The sequence below is a fragment of the Clinocottus analis genome, unplaced genomic scaffold (genome assembly GCF_023055335.1).
Source record: "Clinocottus analis isolate CAN_PGR_092001 unplaced genomic scaffold, fCliAna1.0.p SCAF_8, whole genome shotgun sequence".
Lineage (NCBI taxonomy): Eukaryota > Metazoa > Chordata > Actinopteri > Perciformes > Cottidae > Clinocottus > Clinocottus analis.
The window spans coordinates 18,541,786-18,564,688 of NW_027176240.1; the positions used below are offsets into that span (position 1 = coordinate 18,541,786).

The 22,903-nt window shown below is 41.0% G+C and overlaps 1 protein-coding gene across 1 annotated transcript in view; it reads left to right on the top strand.

The window, feature by feature from the left end:
* LOC137779883 (serine/threonine-protein kinase 32C-like) overlaps positions 1 to 22,903 on the top strand; it is a 104,752-nt gene that overhangs the window by 55,746 nt on the left and 26,103 nt on the right. Inside the window, exons 3-4 of the mRNA XM_068568111.1 lie at positions 6,590 to 6,741; positions 19,108 to 19,281. Coding sequence (XP_068424212.1) covers positions 6,590 to 6,741; positions 19,108 to 19,281 — 326 coding nt within the window. The remainder of the gene's footprint in view (positions 1 to 6,589; positions 6,742 to 19,107; positions 19,282 to 22,903) is intronic.

Consider the following 22,903-nt stretch of genomic DNA (forward strand, 5'->3'; position numbering starts at 1 on the left):
TGTTATGACGTGTCTGGAATATAATGAATCACTTAGCTTAGTTAGCTAGCTAGCGACCGCAGTAACTACCAAAATAACCACCTGGCCTGTGTGAATGTGTAAAATGGCGCCAGTGTGAATGAAGTTGTTAGTGTGATCGTATAAATTGATATGTATAAGAAGACATTTAAATCAGTAGTGGACTAGAATAGCATCCAGTATGCAGTGTGGGACTGATCAGAGTGCCTTTCTATATTTTCAGTGCTGTCAGTAAAATCAATTCTTAAAAACCTGCACACCTCTTCCTGTGTCCAAGTGCGCAACACCAGTATGATAACAAATGCCGGTGCAAGTTGGTTCAACTAAAAAAGCCAGATAGCAGTAAGTCATCATATTTTTAATACAAAAACTATATTATGATAATACAACAACCAAACCAAATCATTTGCTTTTGCTATATATGAGGTTGCTATTATTTATCGTTTCAAAGTGACCTTCAACAAGCACTTCACTCTAACCCGGTATAGATAAATGTAAGATTGTAGTGATAGGTTGGATTCAATATCTCCTCCGTGATGGATGACACACATTATTATCGGCTCGTAATGAACTTCCTCGCATTTTATTTTGAGCATAGTTTGAGGCTCTTGCATACAGGCCTGTCAGTCTGTTGCAATATTTTCCACACCTCGTCTTCTTTCATAACTCTGCCAGTATAATACTCAAGCGTTAGAAATCCCTCAGTTATTAAATGAATACTGAAGGACAGACACATACACAGATAGATTCCTAGTGGTACTCAAGCACCTGCCCTTTCGCCCTGAGTGACCCTTCTCCTAGAGCACACTTTTTCCTTCATTCATCAGTATTTAAGAATAAAAATGACTCTCTCTGTCATCAATTCCCCCCAAATGTGTTTTGATATCTGACGGGGCATATATTTGAGTTGAGAATTTCGCCCCAACATGCTCCGCGGCGCTTGCAAGCCCTGCCGCGCCCCTCTCTCCTTCCCTCCCACGGAACGGAATGGCCTCCAATCTCGGATGCGTTTTAGGTATAGTGCTCATGCACTATACCTGAGTAGCTGAGCTACTTCTTCTCTGAGCCACAGCATCAGACAAACAGGTAATGATGGTGTTTGGTGTTAAATTAACCACAACATTAGTGCCTCTAAAAAAACATTACGTTGCAAGTTGTCTGACGTTTCCTAAAAAAAATAAACAAATAAAAAACTCACAAAATCCCTAATTTCAAAGCCTTGTCCAGCTATTTACTGACGTTTTAATGAAGAGAAAGAGGGAGAGATATACAGACAGGCATCTTCTTTGTGTTGTATAAATGCCCTATAGACAATTTCGAAAGTATCAAAGACACTGATGTACATTCAGTCCCCATTTGAATTAGAATGCTGAGCAAGTGAGGGCAGCACAGTGATGGATAAAACTGGTGATATTTTATAATTTCTCAATAAATCCCGTGAAAAGACTTAAGCTTGTGTGTCTTAAGCCTGATATTCTGTGCCGTAGAGCTCAGAATGTTTAGTATGTTTTGAGATGCACTGAATTGCTTACTGTCGTACTTCTTTTTGTGCCTGTCTCATGAGACGGTTACAGCTGATAACTGATCTCATATCTTGCATATTTAATAAATACTTCAGATTATAAGCTTATTTAGTCATATATTTGAGGCCAAGTTGTTCTGTGGACAGCGGTCCTATTTTATTGTATAAGTCGTGCTGGCTGGAGGCTAGAAAATCCAGAGCCTGCTCTGGTGAATATGCCAGTTCTTTAGCGAGCTCTTTCCCTATGCACAATCCAGGTGAAAATGTCTCTATTCATATGCAAATAGCTTGCGAAACATTCTGCCTCACAGCCTTCGCCTCAAAATTGTTACTTTCTTCTGCTTCATACAAAACGGGTCTAATGCATTGAATTGCTAATATGCTCAATGAATATATTAATACATCTTTTTCAAAAGTCGTCATTTCACTCCGCTGACCGGCTCCTGAGGATTCTAGATAAGATGGAGCTGGTCGGAGATGACTGACAGCGTGGTATCTGATTGGTTGTGAACCTCTGGGTTTTGAACTCTGCACAGCTGCCACAATCCCTATTCCTCAATAAAGAAAAATCTAAATATAGCTGGATGTAATGCAATATGCTATACTTAGCTACAGAGATTATGATCAACGCAGCATGATCAGGAATAACATAAATCCATTCAAAAGTTTATCTATATACAGTAAACAAACTTCCTGAGGTAAACTGGAACTAAGGGACATGCACAGAGTTTTGAGGGGTATTTGCAGTAAATCACAGAGCAATGAAATATTTCCGTTACATAGATTCACTGGTTGGCTGGCTGCTGTCCTGAATACTTTCTCTTTCCACCTCTGTCAATTCTCTTTAGAGTTCCTGCAATAAACTTGCAACACCGGTTCATGTGTAAAGCTATATTCATCTTGGGTAATACAGGCAACTATAAGTCCTTTCACATAGCAAAGCAACGGGCATAGAGCTCCAAGCTATCTAATGTTACGCAATCAATTCAGTCAAATGCTCAACTCTATAAACTCACATCTGCTCATGAATGCTGAATATGTGCATTGGTTTTCACTAGTGTTAACTGGCTACTTGTGAAATAATTCATTTTCTCATTGCACAGCTGTCTTGAGGCTTTTTTTAAGGAGAGCTTTCATTCAATCAGATTTCACCTCCTATGTCTTTATGGAAGAAGATCGCCCGAGACCCATTAAAGTACATGGGGACGATGTCGTGATTGTCATGGACTTCAACCAATCAGATCTTTAGTTTGACATACTGGGCATATTCCTTGACGTGCCAGCGCCTGCATGCTTGCACTGGATGTCTGATTGGTCAGGGTGCAGAGATTGGTAACATGCAGTTGCAATTTCCTCAGATTTGAAACCCATAGATCTGGGGGCAAGAGCCTCAACAGCCACCATAGAGGGCACATGTATTTGGACGAAGCCACATAAAAAATGTAAAGGTGAAGAAAGAATGAAACTGAAGGATGATGCTGAATGAAAATTGCCACAACTGAAAACAATTGTTAACATTATCATTTCTATTTTCTAAATGAGGGCGTAGGATTTTAGATTGACTTCCTACCATTTATCGCTGTACCTTGTGACTACAGGCTGGCTATAAATAGATAATCCAACATGTAACTTCTCATATTCCATTCGGTCACAAAGTTTTGGAGTTGCAAGCGGGGGACTATTTTATTTAAACACTCTCCTCGGTAGTGCCCTCAACGCCACAGATCATATTTCGTAGGGAATGTGTTCTACAGCAGGAATAGAAAATAAATGTGAGGTCTTCTGAGTGCTGTATTGTGTGTGCAGCATTTTAGAGGTGTCCAGATGTTGTGGTTTTCATCTGTTAATCGTAGGCGTTGTATAAAACATTTCCTCAAGTTTTTTTCATTTACTGCATATTTACTGCATCTTTACTATCGACTTATTACTTACTTGTTTTTATCCAAATTTCTATACTTACACTTGTATAGTTAAATGTTCTTTGTTGTTGTTGTTGTTATGATGCACCTTCCACCAGAACAAATTCCTTGTTTCTGATTCTGATACACAACGTGGCTGTTTCTTACGTGCGCAAGGTATTTTGACATTACATGGAGTGTGCACAACAATGATGGGTCGTCAGCGCCTGCTAAGCCTTCTGTGCTGGCCTAAACAAAATCACAAAGTTATAGCTATTTTATGATTTTTAAATCAATTTTTTTTTGTTATAGTGTATACTGAATTCGCAGGTAGAAAATCCACGGGCCGCCACTAGTGCATAGTGGTGGTCTCTTGTGATTGGCTCACTTGGTTGTATGTAAGAGATTTTCGGCATGCTTTATTAAAGAATGATACTGCTTTTGCTCCCAACAGAGCCATACATAAGATTTCCAAAATAGGTCCTGAGCCAGTCTGTGGCTCCTGCTCTGTTTCTTGTTCCCAGACGATGCAGACACATAAATGGGTTAAGGTGCATATGGGAAAGAGACTTTTTTGCCTTAACAGCGGAAGGCTGAAATGTGGGAGATCACCTTTTAGATCCTTGTTTGCAGAATTTAAAGGAATTTGTTCGGTCTATCTTCCAGCACAGTGCAGATAGGACAGACTGACTTAGCTGAAAGCGACGAGAAACTTGGTCTGTGCTGAGCTCAATGAGGGAGATGGAAAAAGGGAGGGCTGTGCTTTATCATACCGAGGGCTAAAAAGGATGTGGTATGGTTAAATTGATAGTGAGACTTGAAAATCAATAACAAAATTATAGAATTTTAACTGCCAATATGCAACATTTTCTGCTGATATTTCTACCCTTTTATATTAAAGTATATTAGGCTCTACCCACGGAATCATATTTTTTCTATGGGAAGGCCTCTGTATCAGCATTTAAGCCATTGGACATTAAAAGTATGCAGTGACTAAAATGACAATCATATTGATAGCAATACATATACATATTTATTGATACTTACGAAAGTGTAAGGAATGGATTAAACAGTGATTATCTGTTCTGATGTAACGTGAGTAGTAACCGATACAGTAGTATGTCTGGCTAACTATTAGCTTACCACATAAGGAAGACGTTAAAGGTTATGTCAAAAAATTGTTTTTATATTGTAATGGAAGTCTGTCGGTAATGCTATTAGCGTTAATGCTATCAGTGTTGAGGCTATCAGCGCTGAGGCTATAAGCGTTGAGGCTATCAGTGGTGAGGCTAACGGTAGCATTTCTGCTCCGTTTTTTGTTGGATTTGGGTTTGCAAGGCAAACCCCCGCGACCCTAATGCGGATAAGCGGTTCAGATAATGAATGCATGGACAACGACGAGTAATGTTGTTTCCTGCTGCCTCGTGATACTTTCATACTCAAGCATTTTGTCAGCAATCGCCCGTCTCCATCAGAAATTTAACTTTAGTTTGATCCCTTTCCTTGATTGAGGAAAGCATGCTTCCCCCCAATGCTATTGAAGAAATCAGGTTAAAGAAATGAAGACCCAACACTATTTTTGTGTATTGTTAGTCATTCTCTATTTGAAGCCACTATAAATGTGCGTTTTCCCTCCGGCCCATTTAGATATTACGATAAACACGGTAGAGAGCATTGGTGGTATCCCTGCTCCATACTCATGCAATTTGATCTAACCACCCATGGGAGGTTGCTGAGAAGCCACATTGAAGGATAGATTCTGATTTTTTTCCAACTTAATTTTAATACAAATGTTGAGTCAACTTCTCTAAGTCGGGTTGTCAGCTTTAGCTGACACTGACATACGTTTGAGTTTATAAAACATTTCTGTATGACCAGTACAGTTAACTGACGTGAAAAAAATGATGTGAAATGGGGTGCCGTCTTGTAGTATTAAAGTAAATATATATGAGCTCCGGAGAAAATGATATACAAAACATACATTGTCGGTTAATACATTTTTCATCACTTGAAGTGATTTAATAATCCATAGTTTATGTTTTGATCAGAGTTGCAGGGTTCTCAAGTGTCACGCATTGAGCGTGACTGTCACTCATTTTGGTCTTAACTCCCGCCCTCTCGCCACACAGCTGTTCGGCGGTGCCTGTTTGTCGTTTGTCTCCCCCCCCCGCACCCTCCGGATGGGCTGCAGAAGATTTTCAGATTTCAAATTGGGCCGCGGCATTCTTGAGTTTGGAAACTGCTGGGTTACTTCATTTAGTGCCTCCTCTCCAAACTGGCCATAAAGCACTCACATTGTAGCTGCAATAACCCTGTACATTTGGCCGAACTGACATGCGTTCCCAACAGCTATGGGGCCAGAACGGGCAAGGCCCCTCTTGGCCCCTCTAGAACGCTGCAGTCGACAATAACGGGAGGATGGGGAAGACATAAGCCCCTCTAATCTGCCTCTGATTATCTCACCCTGATATTCTTACTTTACCTCTTACTCCACATTTGCTCTTTTGGGAAAATTATTTTTTATTAAAAGTATCTGGTCTTTGGTGACACAAAAATAACAAGAATGAGTGAAGATGTATTTCCTTATTTGTCTGCAGGGCAAGGATTTTTCAGCAGACATATGATCCATTTAATGACTGTAGTTGCCACAGTAATGTTACAGTAATAACTCTGACCTCTGCATCGTCCGTCCTGCTCCTGACCTTTTTACTGCCAGTTCCTGGCAAAACCACAAAACTTGGGATGAATAAATAACGAGGTGACTTGCTTGAAAGTTGGTTTCTGCCACACAAACTTGAATGAAGTTCATTGAAATTGCTTAGTGCGTCAGCATGGTTTAATGTATCGGGTACAGGTCATGTAGCTCAACGATCACATTGATCAACAGCTGAAAGATGCCGTGTGCTATTTTGAAAACATTCATTTGTATAACAGCGTGGTCGCATTTGTTGAGCCGAAACTTGGCACAGACACCTTAGCTGTGATGTAATGTCTTACCCTGCCAATACAGTGCTGCAATTAGCACCATGTCGTTATTGTAATCAAAAACTCACTTGAAGATTTTGAACACACTGTCTAAATATACGTTTATCTAATATGCTCATTTGTCTCTTTCTCCTGCTATTTTTTTCCCTTCTGTCCTCCTTTGCAGGTATGCATTGTGCAAAAGAGGGACACCGAGAAAATGTACGCCATGAAGTACATGAACAAACAGCAGTGCATAGAAAGAGATGAGGTCCGAAACGTCTTTAGAGAGCTTGAGATCCTACAGGAAATTGAACATGTTTTTTTAGTAAATCTCTGGTGACTATCCTATGTTTTTACACTTTGTATGTGGTCTGCGCAGCCTGTGTCTGTTGCCTGCTGTGTCTGTCTGTGCATTTTATTTCTTGTATAAACAAGTGCATGTCTGCTCTAAAATCTACTGCGGCCCAAAAGTCAATGGACGCTTTGGCGAGCATTATTATTAGTGTTGCATGCACTTTATGTTCCGCATGTGGCACTTTGTGGAAAACCTTCAAATTATTTGATTCATTAAGGCTTGAGGACAATTTTCCAATTATTTACATTGTGGAGATACTTTGGGATATTAATTCTAACTCTGGGCCCGTGAAGCATACATTTGATAATTGCTGTGGCTCGAAATGACCTTCCCTTGAGTCTTATATGTGGGTGAATAGAGGCTGCTTTCATTATTCAACGCTCATCTCCAAGTGGGACACATTTCTAAATGTAATTGGGGACCTGGCATGGCATTCACGGCATATTACACAAAGCACTTTACTCCTCTGTAATTGGTAGAATGATATTGCATATGCCTGTCCTCTCCGAGCAATAGCTGGAGGAATATTTGTTTTTTCTTGCATTCCGTGATGGATTGATTATGTGCAGATAGCTGGAGTAGATGAACCAAGACAATGTCAAGCTCTTGTGTAAGGTTTAGGTTTAATCTGCGGGATATTGCCTGCTGGACAAGCCACTGTGCTAGGACCAAATGAGGGCATTTTAATGAGTGTACAGTAGTAACCTGTGTATTTTTTTTATAGTATAATTCCCTGCAGGAGTATATAGCTGCCAACGCCTTCTGTGTTCTAGATCCCCATGTGTTACGCTGCTCACCCTCTCTCATACTCTACACTATCCAGCACTTATTTAAAATTCCATTAATGACAAAGATGCGGAACTGTATCATTGTGGTTACGTGAGAATGAAAACTTTCACAACTCTCACCTCCTCTCTATGCTTGACAAAGATGCTCCACGGAGGGCCTTCCATTTAATTGGAGATTTCTGCATTTCCTCCAATACAACAGAGGGAGATTGGATTTTGCTAGTGCTCACAGAGTTGAAGTTGGCCTTGGTTACACTTGATAATCGTCTGTACAAACTCTCGATGGTTTATAGTGACAAATCCATTGGTGGAAAGCAATTTCAGCGACAACCGTTTATTGTGAGGAATGTAGAATATGTATTAATTTACCAGGAACAGTGCACTTATATCAACATTTCAGTCTCCACCTCATAGTAAATGTGCCAGAGTGAGCAAATAAGCACATTTTCTACTTATGGACAGGTTATTACAGTTTATTGGCCTAATATTAACAATGCCAATGCAAAGACATTGTTTCTTGATAAAGATGTTGCTGTTGATTTTAAATAGCCTTTCACCGCCTTTTCTTAACAGTCGTGTTCTCCCTCCCCCATCAGAACCCTGCTAGCATATGGCTGGCCCTCTTGCAAAGCGTAGGGAAGCTGTCAAATCTGCACTACAAACATGGCATCATAGTGAGGTGTTGCATTGCCGTCCAATTATGTGACAAGAGAGGGAGGCCGTCATACAAAACAGCTGTGTGAAAGTGCCTGGATGCAGCTGTTATAATGTCAATCTGTCGTTGCTGGCCGCATGGACCTAGAACTTGAGCAGCTGTGTTGATGGCATGTTTGTGATAGTATTGCCATACTCACCCAAAGCCACCAGAGAGAGTGACAATGTGCGTCTTAAATACCATATTTTTTTATCCCCCTCAATGTGCTAACCAGAGGAAACAAAAATACAGTTTGGATGTCATCCTTAAAATAAAGCCTTCCCACATTGAGCTTTCTTGCTGCACAAAAATGCATAATTGATTTTATATATATATATATACATATATATATAGATATACATATATATCTATATATATATATATATATATATATATATATATATACATATATATATATATATATACATATATATATATATATATATATATATATACATATATATATATATACATATATATATATATATATATATAGCGTCTGTGAGCGTCTGTACATGACAGCATTGCTATGTGTTGCACCTGTATGCATCGCATAAGCTGTCTGCTTCATTTAGCTGCTGCTTGAGACAGTAATGAGAGCGCCGCTTCATCTTTCCTTCGTCTCCCCTTACTGTATAACAACGAGGTACCTAATTGGTTCAGCGCGTTGGTATGTTGTTTAACCAATTCCCTGCAGATTGGAGAGTTGCCAGTATCCATAGGCCTGTCAAACAGATCATTATGATTTCTGGCACTCTGCAATTTGGCACCTCAGCGTATTATTAATGGGTGTGCGATCGACCAGCTGTGATTTCTCGGAACAGCCTATTCTCAAAAACAAACTACAACAAAAAGATGCAGTCACAAGAAACGCCACCTTTGAAGCATCATAGGAGTGGTTTTTCATTGATAGAGTGCCAGGAGGGAGCCAAAGAGACACTCAGAGTCAGAGAGAGTGCGGGAAAACACACCAAACAGCTGTCAGAGGAAGTAATGATATTTGCATTCACAGAGAGAAAGGGGTGGGGGGTAGGTTGCACAAGACAGTGCTATGGAAGTGTTTGGCATTGATTTGTTTTGTCAAAAAAATAAGAGATGTCCAGAATAAGGTCTTCTCCATCGCTTAATTATACACAAAGACACACTTTATAATCAGAAGCAGGGTTTTGCTTTTATTAAGATTGAATTCTGCTGTGCTTTTAAACAGCTCCATCTGTAGCTTCGGAGAAAATTCACTGGGAAGCAACCTTGTGAAAGCCCACACTGAAACCCCATCAGCCGGTTAAAGGCTGGCTTAAGCTGGGCGGACGTCAAGTTTGCAGTCCACAATAATTGGTGCGACCATTCCCTCGCTGCATAGATATGATGTGTACGAGTCAACGGTAAACTGAATGGATTACCTTGGAGGAAGAAGAAACCAAATCCACACAAATTCTTGTTAGACTTTGTTAGGGGACTTCTTTCCCTCGCGTGTGTTTGAAACCCTCGAACTGCAAGGGGTCATGTCTCTTCTACCCAGAAAAGGGTTATAACCAGCATTTGGGCCTAGCAAAGACTGCGATCCTCTGGTCTATGGACTATAGTACATTATTACAAAAGCCAGGTTTCGCCTTAGGCAATACACCACAACAGATCACTTTGAAATCACATCGCCGTTCTCCCAGAGGCCCCGCAAAGCAGCAGTGAATCATGGCCAAATGGACACTTCCACAGTAATGTCGGACACAAACAAGGCGCAGAGCGACGAGGGTAGCTGGGATTGTTGCAGCAGCTGTCATCAACGAGTTCAAGCTTTAAACACAGTCCCTTGGGATCGTCTTAAAGGATTTTAAATGTTTCAAAGCCAAAACTGTGGTGAGTCAGATTCAGATTCAACTTTATTGTCAGTGCACAGAGTACAAGTACTGTGACAATGAAATGTAGTTTGCATCTATCCAGAGTGCAAAAGAAGCAGTTCAGGTGCAGTGCAGTGGTGGATAATATGATATAGACAGATATTTACATTCTATGTCAGGCTGGTGATGGAGGGGGGGCTGTCAACATGGTGCAGAGTGAAGGGTGTTAACAGCTGAGTGAGGAGTGGTATATGGCTTTTCTCTTACAGTCCATCTCTTCATCAGAGTCAGACAGGAGGCAAACGGAGTGGTGAGGATGGATGTGGCGTGTCCTGTTTAGCCTGCAGTAGGAATATTGATTTCAGGCCTGCATGGAACAAGGCTTTAGGAGACTAAGTAACATATTAGCCTCTACATGGCTAGTCAGCAGTTATAACAAACCCTGTTAGGGGGCTAAGCCTTAAATCATCCTCATAAAAAATGGGATAATTTTCAAAAGCACAGGAGTCTGTTAACATAGCATTGTGCATCCCAGAATATTTTGCCCTGGATTTGCAGCCTTGAAGGACTTTAACCAGCCATGTCCTACAAAAAACTATTTTTTTGTAGGACATGGCTTTTGAAAGTGCACCTTGTGAAAGCAGGCCAGTGGAGGTACTTTAAGTCTGCTGCGAGAGGAGACGGCAGTGTTCACTCACACCATTGTTGCCAGAATCCTCGGAGGAGCATGCCGGTGTGATTGAGCTGTGCAGCCAATTCCAGCCAGCCTATCTCTATCATCAACTTTATGTAGGCCATTGAAATGTTGCAGACCAACTGGAGCCGACAGACGCACAAGCTTTTGTTTCTCTGTTTTTTTTCCCCCTCAAAACTGTTCTCCTATTTTGCTTTTCCTCTCCTCCCTGCGCTCATTTGTCATTGTGGCCTGATTGTTTCAGCCTGTCCTTGTACTTATTCCAGCCGGCTAACCTTCCTCTCTTAGTTGCTGTGACTGTCACAGCCTAGTCCTGTCCTGGCATTTCCACACAGCTTCCTCCCGGTTTTCAACAGTAATAGGTTCCCTCAGGCGCTAGAGAACTGGTATTCAATCACGGTCAAGGGTTCGACCAGCAATTCCTGTTCTCAATGCAAAGCACCACACAATAAATTGTGCTAATATCTCAGTATGAGAAGCAGCCCATGAAATAAGACTTATGGTAAACATTATTTTAACCTATAACCCATTTGTGTTCCAGTGTGTTTGCAGCTCTATTCCATAGCTATAGAAGAGCTGTGCTAGTCAATATTTAATATAAACAATTGGCAAAACATGAGATTACATGAAAATATCCTTTCAACTCTACAGAGCAGAAATTGTATAACCTATTCCAAAAAAACTTCTGGAAAACCCACTGCATGTTACCTTTCAGCAAACGGCACACATAGAAATCTGGTGAACATAATGAAGCATTTAGCAGCCTAAGAACCAAATATTTTTCTCAGGAGCTGGTGGAAACAAACAGAACTGAAAGGAGTATTGGTTATTAGACTCAACTCAAGGCTTCATTTTGTATCATATGTTAGAGTGAAACTAATGAGCAAGCACACGGAATGATGCATGGTATCATTCGAGAGAACAAGCCACAATCAGAAGGAACGATATTAACTATGCTGACCCGAGGAGGCATAAAGGAAAACCGGCTGCATACTTGGCTTCAGATGACCTCCGTGAGCTTCAGCATTCACTGAGGTGTCGGTACCTCCAGGTCTGAGGCCATGTTTCTCTGCCAGAAAAACGGTGGACTACAGGTTCGGAATTAATCACTGCCCCAAGCGAGGAAGTTCAAGTATCTCTAAATCTTGTTCACGAATGAGGATAAAATAGAGCATGAGATTGACAGGCCTTGTAGTGGACTGTTGTGGTGAAGAGGGAGCTAAGTCAAAAGGTAAAGCTCTTGATTTACATGTTCATCTATGTTATGACCCTCACATATGGTCATGAGCTTTGGGTCACTACTAGAATGAGATTGCAGATACAAGCGGCCAAAATGTTATTTCAGTTGTAGGGTGGCTGGGCTCAGCATTAGGGATAGAGTGAGGAGGGCCTTTGCTCATCTCCTTGAGAGGGACTGAGCTGAGGTGGTTCAGGCCTCTGATCAGAATGCCTCTTGGATGCCACCCTTTAAGTTTTCCACTCACGGCAAACTGGTAAGACTGCTGGACTTTACTGCGGGCTGTTTTGGAGCAAACTGTTCCCATCGTATGCTTGGTGGGAGTCTTAGAGGTGGTAAGGCCTGTCAGCGGCATGGCTTTCATTTGCTCTGGGAAAAAATACAGGGATAAATAAATACAGGAATATGTATCTCATACAAAACTGGACTTGGTCTTCCCAATCTGCTGCCAAAAAATCTGGACTGAGGGGAGAAAGACCGCAGTCGCTCGGTCCGATTGTCAATTCTCCCCCCCCCCCCTTTGCTGAGGTGACAAGGAGGTGTCAGATATTTATGGACAACAGAAAATAACTTAAGTATAAAAAATAAAATAAATGTATGAATAAATACAGGAATAAATAAATAAATACAAAATGAATGCTTAAATAAATGTATAAATAAATACAGGAATAAATGTGTAAATAAATAAATACAGGAATATGTTAGCGTGTATCAATATTGGAAGCCTGGTGTAGCCTCCAGAAGAATTCAATTCGACAACTTCTCTTTTTTCCGTAATTTATTTTCTCAATCACAGGTAAAGTAACAAGCATTGCAGTTGCAAAAGCAATGAGTTGAACAACCAACTTTCAGGTAGGCAAAAGAACAACTCCCCCATAAACGGAAGTGGAGCCTTTTCATACACAGTTTATCGTCACAGGTTCATCTCCCCTCGTCCTAACATCTGATTCGCTCTATCCTGTCAGGAGAAGGAGAGTCCTGTGTTCTCATCTTTTCTCACAGAAAGAGACGTGCAATGTCCAGTCTGCTTCTCTCTTATGTCAATGTACTGATAAACAGGTATGGGTGTTGAGAAGTGCAAGCGTGTGACTAAAGTTCCCTTGAGAACCAGACATTTCTAGACACAACTACAGCAGCATAGCTGTGTTGTACTGACCTTGCTAACATAATCTGAACTTCACTAGACATGAATATGAAAAGCATCTACAGGAATTTTAGATTTTTATGATCAAATATATAAAAATAAGTTATACATAAACAAGACATTATTAATTAAAAATATTTCTACATTGCTGTATTCCTTTATTTATCTATGTCTGTATTTCTGTGTCGTTATATGCAAATAAGCTGGGGTGGTCCAAACCTCTGTCTAAAGCATGATTGGTCACAGGAGTGTGATCGCACTTAATATGTTACACTCTCTACTTCTGACTTGCACATGTTGAAGTTGGCAAGCTCAGCTAACTGTTAGCAGAAGTCATCGTTAGCACTTGGCATTGGCTGCGTTGCCCAGATTCGATCGTTCTTAAGGACTTAAGAAGGCTCGAAAGAAGGTTCGGCTAAGAAGGAGCGCTAAGATACGAGTGTTTCTCAGACGCATTCTTAACTGCCTTCTTAACATCTCTTAACATTATGCTGTATTGCAGCCGTGGTGTCTCTCTTGGAGCCGAGTTCAGTTACACCTGTCAGTTTCCCTGATATCTATGGAATACCACAGAGTTGTTACTGTTTTTATAGCTAATGTAAACTCATATGCAGATGCCGAATGTGTGTGAAAATGTAATGAGTGATAGTAATGATAATTAAATTGATTTATGTAGTTACTGGAACACATGGACAATTCTTTATTTTTATATTGTTATTTTTCTTCTTATGCTATTATTATTCTTGCGTCAGTGTTCTGCAGCTGTGGGCGCACATTCATCATGACGCATGGTTTTATTATTCCTTTGAGTGTCAGATATAACTTTACCTGACGCGGCTGCAGTGAGTGTTTAGTCGCTAAGAAGGCTGCTAAGAGTGGGTCAGACTGATCTTACGTTTCATTCTTAGTGAAAGAGCGTCTTAAGCTAAGAACGACTCTGGGAAACACGTCCTTCTTTCACAGCGCTCCTAAGACGCTCCTAAGACGCTCCTAAGACGCTCCTAAGACGCTCTTAGCGCTTAAGAGCGTCTTAACGAATCTGGGAAACGCGGCCATTGTTGTTACAAGCCATTTCAAATCAATTGCGACCTTTAGCAGACAGTTTAGAGAACCACGTTGATAAGGACATTGTTCAGTTTTTGCTGGATATAGGGGGCCACATACCACAGCAGGTCTGCCAGCAGGGCCCTATAGGGGGCCACATACCACAGCAGGTCTGCCGGCAGAGCCCTATTTTTCCGACGACGAGTAGAAGATGATCATGGCTACATAAGATCCATTTAAGCCCATAATGATGGCAACGTCTCATTGTGCGTTCACATTCAAAGCATAGCGAATATTAGCAACACTTCCTGTTGTGAAAGCAGCATGACGTCACCTCCGCTGGTCTAGCTTGAGTCACATAAGCATTGCAAAATAATAGACAAGTAAATGTGTCAGTGTTGGGGAAATGTATAGGCTAATTTTATGTGCCTCGTCACCCAAATCAATCAGATTATATTTATTTGAATGTGCCTGATGTCAGTAGTATACCAATTAATATATACTTATGAGGATATATGTACTGTATGTGCGTATCATGTACTATATATATATGTATATTCTTGTATGTGTGTAGATTACCATGTAACTCGGAGTTTGAATATGTGTATGGGCAGATCAATATGTATGTATTATTCATCGTGAAACTACATTGTCTGTAATTCTTTGTATTCTTCTCATCATGAGTCCACCGTAATCACGTTCAACAATAATGACATGTATGGTTTACTTATAACACTGCCATATAATTATGAGTGCTTTCAACACATCCATAAATTTCTTAAGCGCTAAATAAACGGCACGGCATGCAGCGGCTTTCAAGATGTTCTCCGCATCGCAAACACTGTACAAAACAGTACAATCTGTGATCCAGTCTGCATACAGTATGTGTACATTATGTGAGACGGCCAACGCTCAGCTGTGCCGTGTCGGCAGAATTGATCGCGCTTGTACAAGAAGTCATCCTAATGTGAGAACGGATCTTGGCGATCTGGAAGAACTCTCTCCCTAGAAAACTAAAATAACTAATATTGCTCCTTCATCAATGAGGAAGGGAGCTGCTTTTTGTATGGTGGGACAAAAAGCACTAAACCATACGAGGGATAAGGGATTTCGATTGCGATGGTGATTTTTCTAAACTTGCTTCGAAAAAACGAAAAGCATGACATGAGTCATCTTATCCTAAAAATTATCCAGCTAACTCAGTAAACCAGGTACGAAAAACAGGGCCCTGGTCTGGCTGCAGGTCTGCAGCCAGACCAGGGCTGCTAGCATAGACAGATTTCTGACTTTATCTACAGGGGCCATGTGGTAGGAATTAGTTGCTTCTGTCTGGCCCCCAAGTTGACCAATCCTGTTTAACAGTGAGGTTTAGATCGCCCCAGGTCATTTGCATATAGTGACACATAAATACAGGCATAAATAAATAAGAAATACGTGTGGACACATAAATACAGACATAAATAAATGAAGAAATACAGAAATGTAGAAATATATGTATTTAATGGTGTCCTGTTTATGTACAACTTACATTTATATGTTACTGTATTTTTTTATTTGTTTATACATTTATTCAAGCATTTATTCATCTATTCCTGTATCTATTTATACATTTATTTAAGCATTTATTTATTCCTGTATTTATTCATGCATTTATTGATTTATTCTTAAGTTATTTTCTGTCCCCCCATACATATCTGACACCACCTTGTCACCTCGGCAAAGGCAGGGAAAAAACTGACAATTAGACGGAGTCATTGCGGTCTTTCTCCTGTGAGTCCAGATTTTTCGGCAGGGGATTGGGAAAACTGTTTTGTCTGAGATAGCGAGTGCCACCTCAGAGGAAGCTCATCTGTCAACTGAATACTGTGAATCAGTCTGTAACAATGAGGTGATAAAAAGGTGACACTGAGGAATCCCTGCCAACTGCAACAAGACCCCGGGGCCGGCCATCTGCTAAGGCTGCTCTGTTTTAATAGTGAGGCTGATCTTTGAAGAGTCGGGGCAGGTTGGTTTACTGTGCCTGTCATTTCCTATTGAGTGCATTCTCACAGGACTGTTTTGCCATAATGGTGGCAGGGTGTGTAATGAGTTGTAGGAATAATGGGAGTCTTGTTCGGAAAACCTTTTGATGGTAATACAAGCCAGATGTTCGAGTCAGTAGAGCGTACTTTCCAGCCAATATCCATCCCATCACATGGAAGTTAAGGTCCTTTCATCAGTCTGTTCTGTGTTTTAGAATAAGAAAACTGACACAACAGATCAGCAAATGTTTTTTTTTCTTTTCTTTTGTGGCAGAACCACCAATCCGTGGAAGAGGTAGAATGATTTTCTCTCAACAGCAAACCCAGGCCCCATTTCTTACTTATAGAGAGGCAGGAAATTGCACCTGAATAGGTCTAATCAGAATGTCCCAGTGTTCAGGGCCAAGCCTGAAGACACAAAGGGAACTCAGGGCTATAAAAATAAGTAATATGAGCACAGTATCGAAGCTTTAATGGGAAAATAATTAATTGGTTCAGCAGCAACCACCATAAAACCGAGTTTGATAGAATAAACAAATAAGGCTGGGTTTGTTTTCCCTCTCTGCAAATTGACACGGGGGACCTATTAAGATATTATTCTGCCTTTTTTCTTTGATAAGAAATTTGATTCTGTTCCAACAAAACGATTTGTTCACCCGTGTGGCTTAATGTGTGTCTCTTGCAGAAATTGTGGAGTGTTCACCCAGATCACTGAAAGGCTGTGCATGATTAGTAAGCATGATTGACAAAAAAGTTTAGCGCACCACAAGCGGCCTCGAATTAAGTCACTTCATGCAAAAATAGGCTTTTTTCAAAATTCAATTCGTTAACCACTTTCTTCTCATTTCACCTTTTATTTATTGTTTTTTTTTTACCCTCCATTGGGCAACCTTTGAAACCATTAAACCTTCCATTAAAACCTTCTAGGAAGTGTACGCTCATGCCGAAACCATCTTAAGCATAGATTCAGTGTGGTTACATGCATTTGAATTACTGGCTTAATTGGACTGAAATCGAATTATCCCTTTCATGTAAACACCTTTGTTCGAATGATTGCGGTCCGACTACGATGCGATTAACAGCCCTAGATAACTCAAGCTGACTCGGTTGAAAATTCGGGCATCGCGGCATGTAGATGGTGAATCGGATTAGGAACTGGACTACGCACATTTGCGCCTGCTCAAGATCCCGCCGCTCCTTCCATCTCTCCCTCCCTCCCAGGTCGTGACCCGGAAGTCGAAAGAGACAATAAGTTGTCACTGCCGGGAGCCGGCCGGCAGAAACAAACAAACATAAAAGTCGGGTTATAAGACGATACTACCTTCGGTGGGTGTCTCCACTAGCTCCCTGCTTTAGCCAGCTAGCGCTGCTGCTAGTTCCCTGTTTGCTCTCCGCTAGTCCCCGACAACCACCGAAGGTAGCGGGGTTCTCTCCATTATGAAGAGTTAAGCGGTCAAGCGGAGATGGCTGTATCATCACTAGATGTAATGAAAACAGCGCAACCTATCGTATCGGATATGACATGATTTCGGCCAATGATTCGATTTATTCACTGCCGTGTATATTAGGATAATGGCAGTTGCCCAGAAAGAGAGCATAGTCCGACTAAAGCAAAATTTGAATTAATACCATCATGTAAACGCACTGACATACCTTAAAACAGTGGCAGGCCTTGTATTTTCTAACTGTGGTCTGATATCGTAGACATAAATATGTGCATGACAGGATGCTATGTCATTAATGGACAACACATGTAGTTCACATCAACAAGAATTTAGTAATAACAAAATCTGACAAAACAATACTACAAAACTGTCATTGTGAAAAACCACACACTCAAAAGAACGAGCCATGATCAGAAGGACAGCTGACGGTGAGGGAACCCCTGCCTCCCCCACCACCTCTACAGCGCTGTGGCTTGTATATGAATAAATACGACTGCAGATGTAAAAACAGTAACACAAACAGCAGTTCACACACCAGCCGCTGTTCACTTGAAAACAAAGTCCATCCTTTCTTGTTAAACAGTTAAATGACACGGTTGTATAGTTTATCAGTACGCTTCAGTTCCAGTACCAAGTCCTTCTCTATGGCCATGCATGTCAGTGAGGACAGTTGAGCCACCCGTTTTAGGGCTGAAAATCTCCGCTCAATAGTGGCAGTCGATAATGTGCCCATAACCCTCTGTGACAAAAGCGTTGTCAGTAAATCTGCTGTTTTTCCTCCTCTTTCAGCCATTGAGCCTGAACTGTTCTTACTCTTACTGAGTTCTACTCGCAGCTCAGTAGCTTTCTCTTGACACAAGTCACGCTGGTCCACTGACCAATCAAAGCGCATGTTAATGGTCACACTGGCCCACTGACCAATCACAGCACATGTTAATGATGATGTACTTCTCGGCCGCCTCGCAGGCGCTGACACGTCAAAGAATATGCCCAGCATGTCAAACTAAAGATCTGATTGGTTGAAGACTATAACAATCACGACAATGTCCCCATGTACTTTAATCTGCAAAGACCAGCTAAAAGTCTCAGGTAGAGAAGAGGGGCAGGAGACAGTGCATAGGAGTTAGGGTTGCATTATGCAGTAAGGTTGCTGATACAAAGGGATTTAGGTACGAGATAGAGCCGGACACATGAATATATCATGTTTTCCTGTAGTTTCTCATAGGCATGGCTTTTGTCCTTGTTTCTACAAACATGCGTCTCTGCTGATAACCTTTGCACGTTACGTACTTTGCGCACTGCTTCCACACAAGCCCCTGTACATGTGTTTGTGTGCTCAGTCCTTCCTGTGTTCGCACAGTGTGTGTTTTCTTTCCACCAGTAAGTGAGTGCTGTGTACTTTCTCTCTTCCCCCAACCACCCATCGTCCCACCCTCTGGTCCCAGGTACTCCTTCCAGGATGAGGAGGATATGTTCATGGTGGTGGACCTCCTGCTGGGAGGAGATCTTCGCTATCACCTGCAGCAGAGCGTCCAGTTCAGCGAGGACGCTGTCAAACTCTACCTCTGTGAGATGACACTGGCACTTGACTACCTGCAGAACCAGCACATCATTCATAGGTACTCACTCAATTCAAGGTCCTGTACATCTTCCATGCCTTTTTGTGGATATATATTTTAAAAAAAACACATTTTTCCCTGGTCTTTCCTGTTTTCATTCATTCATTTGCTTCGAAACATTTGGACATCAGCATTTAAAATGTTTACAGACTCTTTTTTTTTCACATCGAAAGAACTCTGAATATTATCTGTCTCTAAGTTTAAGTATTCAAGAGGTTTCTTCCATTGTGTTCTGTTTCTCCAGCAGTATTATAATTGGTGATTTATTAATGTAATAGTTTATTCTCGAGGCTGGAACTCCAAAAACAAATTCAAGAGAAACGTCAAGGGTCTTTTCTTTTCTTTGTGGCTCACGCAAGAGCGTTATACACCCACTTTTATCATCTCTGGACTAATCTCCCCTGCTTCCACTTTGATCTCAACGGTTAGGACATGTCTCCAGATGACCTTAGATTATTCTTCCAGAGGAGTGCACAGTGATGTCCAGTGTCAGAAAGGATAGTAGAGAGGGTTAGTCATGTTTTTGTTTTGGCTCAGGTGACCTCTGTATTTTATTTAGATTATTTTTGCACAATTTTTAACCTGCTGTTGTGTTCAGGCTTTCCCGATTACAGTGTAAGGATAACTGTGTCTGTTATGTTCTAACTGGAAGCTGAAAAATTAGACTGAAAAACAGACTAAACAAGCAAAGAAAGCCTTATGTAAGCCCTCTGTCTGTAGGCTTTTTAGTTAAGTGTTAGTGTGGGCTGCAGGTATTGCCTTATCTTGGCACTTGGGTATCCCTGTTTTTACTTCCATTACTTTCCATGTATAAAAATAGCTGTAATATTTGTTCTCGTAATTGTTACCATCCATCATCTTCAACCAGGGTGGGACGCGATGTCGATCTCTTTGTGTAAATAAATAAACTGAGTGTAACAGTATTCGTCTTTGCGGTCCAGTAGGTGAAAGACACAGATCCTGCTGACTGCAAATTTAGAGCCACAGATGGCTGAAGAACAGTTTGAACGTTGTTCAAAATCTCATTTGGGCTGTATTTCTTGGTTCAAACAACTGTGTGCTGTTGGCGTGTGTGTGTTTGGGTTCTATCCGACTTGTGGAGAAATCTCAGAACACACTACCATTGTGAAAACTCACCTTCTTGTTGGAGACAAAATGGGGAACACAATTCACATCCCTATATTGTAAATCATTACATCTTTGGGTGGAGACTTGGCTTCAGATGAGGGTAAAATTCGGATGAAGTTAAGGTTATGGTTCGGTTTGTATTAAGATTAAGGTAAAAGTTAGGATTAGGTTGGTAGCGTTTATGGTTAGGATTAGTGTAACTCTCCAGATAATGAATGGAAGTCACTGTAATGTCCCCAAAAGTCATTAAAACCCAACTGTGTGAGTGTGTGTCTGTTTTTGTGACAGTGTAGCATCTGTACTATTCCTGCAAATATTGTTTATTAAAGTGTTTGACAGAATGATGACGATTAGTGAAAATTTAAAAAAGTAAAGCAAAAACTGAAAAACTTACTTTTTGGCTGAGAGTTAAAAGAGGAAACCAATATGTCTTTAGGTTAACTAAAAAGTTGAAGCCAGAGACAATCGGCTGAGTTTAGCATAACGTCAGGAACCAGCTCGCCTGTCACTCTTTTACTCAAAGGTAAAAAATATATACCCACCAGCACCTCTAGAACTCAATAACCCATTTGATGATTTGATCAAAGTGCATTGAAGAGTCCTGATTGACGGTCATGTCTTTGAGGGATGGTGGGTAAATATATACATTGCTTACAAATGACATGTCTTCTCTCTCTCAAAAGTTTGGAAACAAAAGTGTAGAAACAAAAACTTGAACTTGTTGCTGAACTATTTCTCCGGTCTAAGCATTACACTGGTTGTCTGGCAACCTCATTGCAACCACGAGACTCCATTAAGACTCATTGATAGTTAGTGGTGTCAATCTTCTCATCGAACAAGAACACCAATAAGTGTATGTAACAAAAGGATTCCTCAAGCAAAGTAATACACACGTCAGACATCATAATAATCATGCATTTCATCCTACATAGTCCCTTTTAGCTGTTTCAGTAGGAAGCTGTTTGTTTGTGTGAAGCTGCATGCGAGTCCCCTGTCAGTTCATATTTCTCTAGTGTTCCATATGGATGATGTTACATCACAAGCGTGTGTGATTATAATTTCAAATGGTTCGTCACTCTTCCACATTTCACGAACACAACAGTGTTTTTCCCAGTCTAGTTGGTAAAGACTAGACTTCAGAACTGCAGTACATATTAGGTGACAGGTGCTGCTTATGGCTATGCTTTTTTTTATCCAAATGTTTTTCCACCAACCTTGACATCGACTGTTCTGCCTTTGACACAATTGTGTCCGTTCTCGGAGCCATAATCCAATCCCTGGTATCCATGGCCGTCCCCCAGCTCTACAATTTTGTTCCACCCAGTAAGTTTTTGACAGGAGAATACTATACAATTATTTTGTTGCACCAATTGAAGGAAGAGAGGGTCTCCAGTCTCCTAGCAACAGTCAGCTGCCGGCATATCCATGGAGGTAAAACTGGTCTGAAGAGAAGTAAAAGTGGAGAGTACCTTTTCCCCCTCTCTGCACAAACCACCAAGCTGCATTGTCTTCATCATACACTCAACATATGTAAGCTGTTCCTATACAAAATGAGAATTGACTTTCATGTCGTTTCATGTTGGATCTGTATTTCCGGGCTTGCTGCGAAATAAGTAAAACGTTAGGTGAATTTTTGTGCATCAAACAAAATGACATCGTTCTGTAGCTGGCACCCAAATCAGCCTTGCTCCTATGAACATGAAAAGCATTTACCTCGAGCCTTGTAGTGCTGGATCAGACCACCACTACCACCACCGCCACTCTCCTCCAAGAATGTTAGCATCAGTTTAGCATAGCATAGCTAGCACATGAGAGCAAATGTATCCTGCGGGAAGTGTCGATGCTCTCTGTGGATCGTGTGTGTATTCTCCACACCAGCGTGACGCACAGCATAATTAAATAAGCTGTGCTCTGTTAATTGCCTGTGGAGGGCTTGGAGGGTCTGGGATGTGCGCCCGCCTGGATGTGTCCTTCCGTTGCTCGGGTTGCTCAGTGTAATAAGCATGTGCAGACAAACCTGCAAGAGCCTCCAGGGGGATTGATGATGGTCTGTTTGAAATGCAGGAAATTAAAGTGTTCTCCCACTGTTGAACTAACATGTACAGTAGTTCACACACGCACAAGCCTACAAACACCTCCTCCAGACTTCATAAACACACATACTGTACACTGCTATTTGGAGCTTTTCCTACCTCAGGATTTGAAGACACTGTTGCAGTATTTTCGTTATTTATAGGAACAAATTAGGCTTTTGGCAAACACCCTGAATCTGAAACACTTTTACTAACCAAGATTTTATGCACATTTAATTTGCAGAAGTAAAATAAGTTGGGTAAAAAAATACGCTGCAAATTTCAACACAACACATATTTTTACATCTGAATAAATCATGAAGGGTGGGACCTAAAAGTACACTGATATAAAGACCATGTAGAGACTGAAAATAGCGTGTCTTCAAATGTTTATGCACCATTGATGAGACTCTTACCCAATT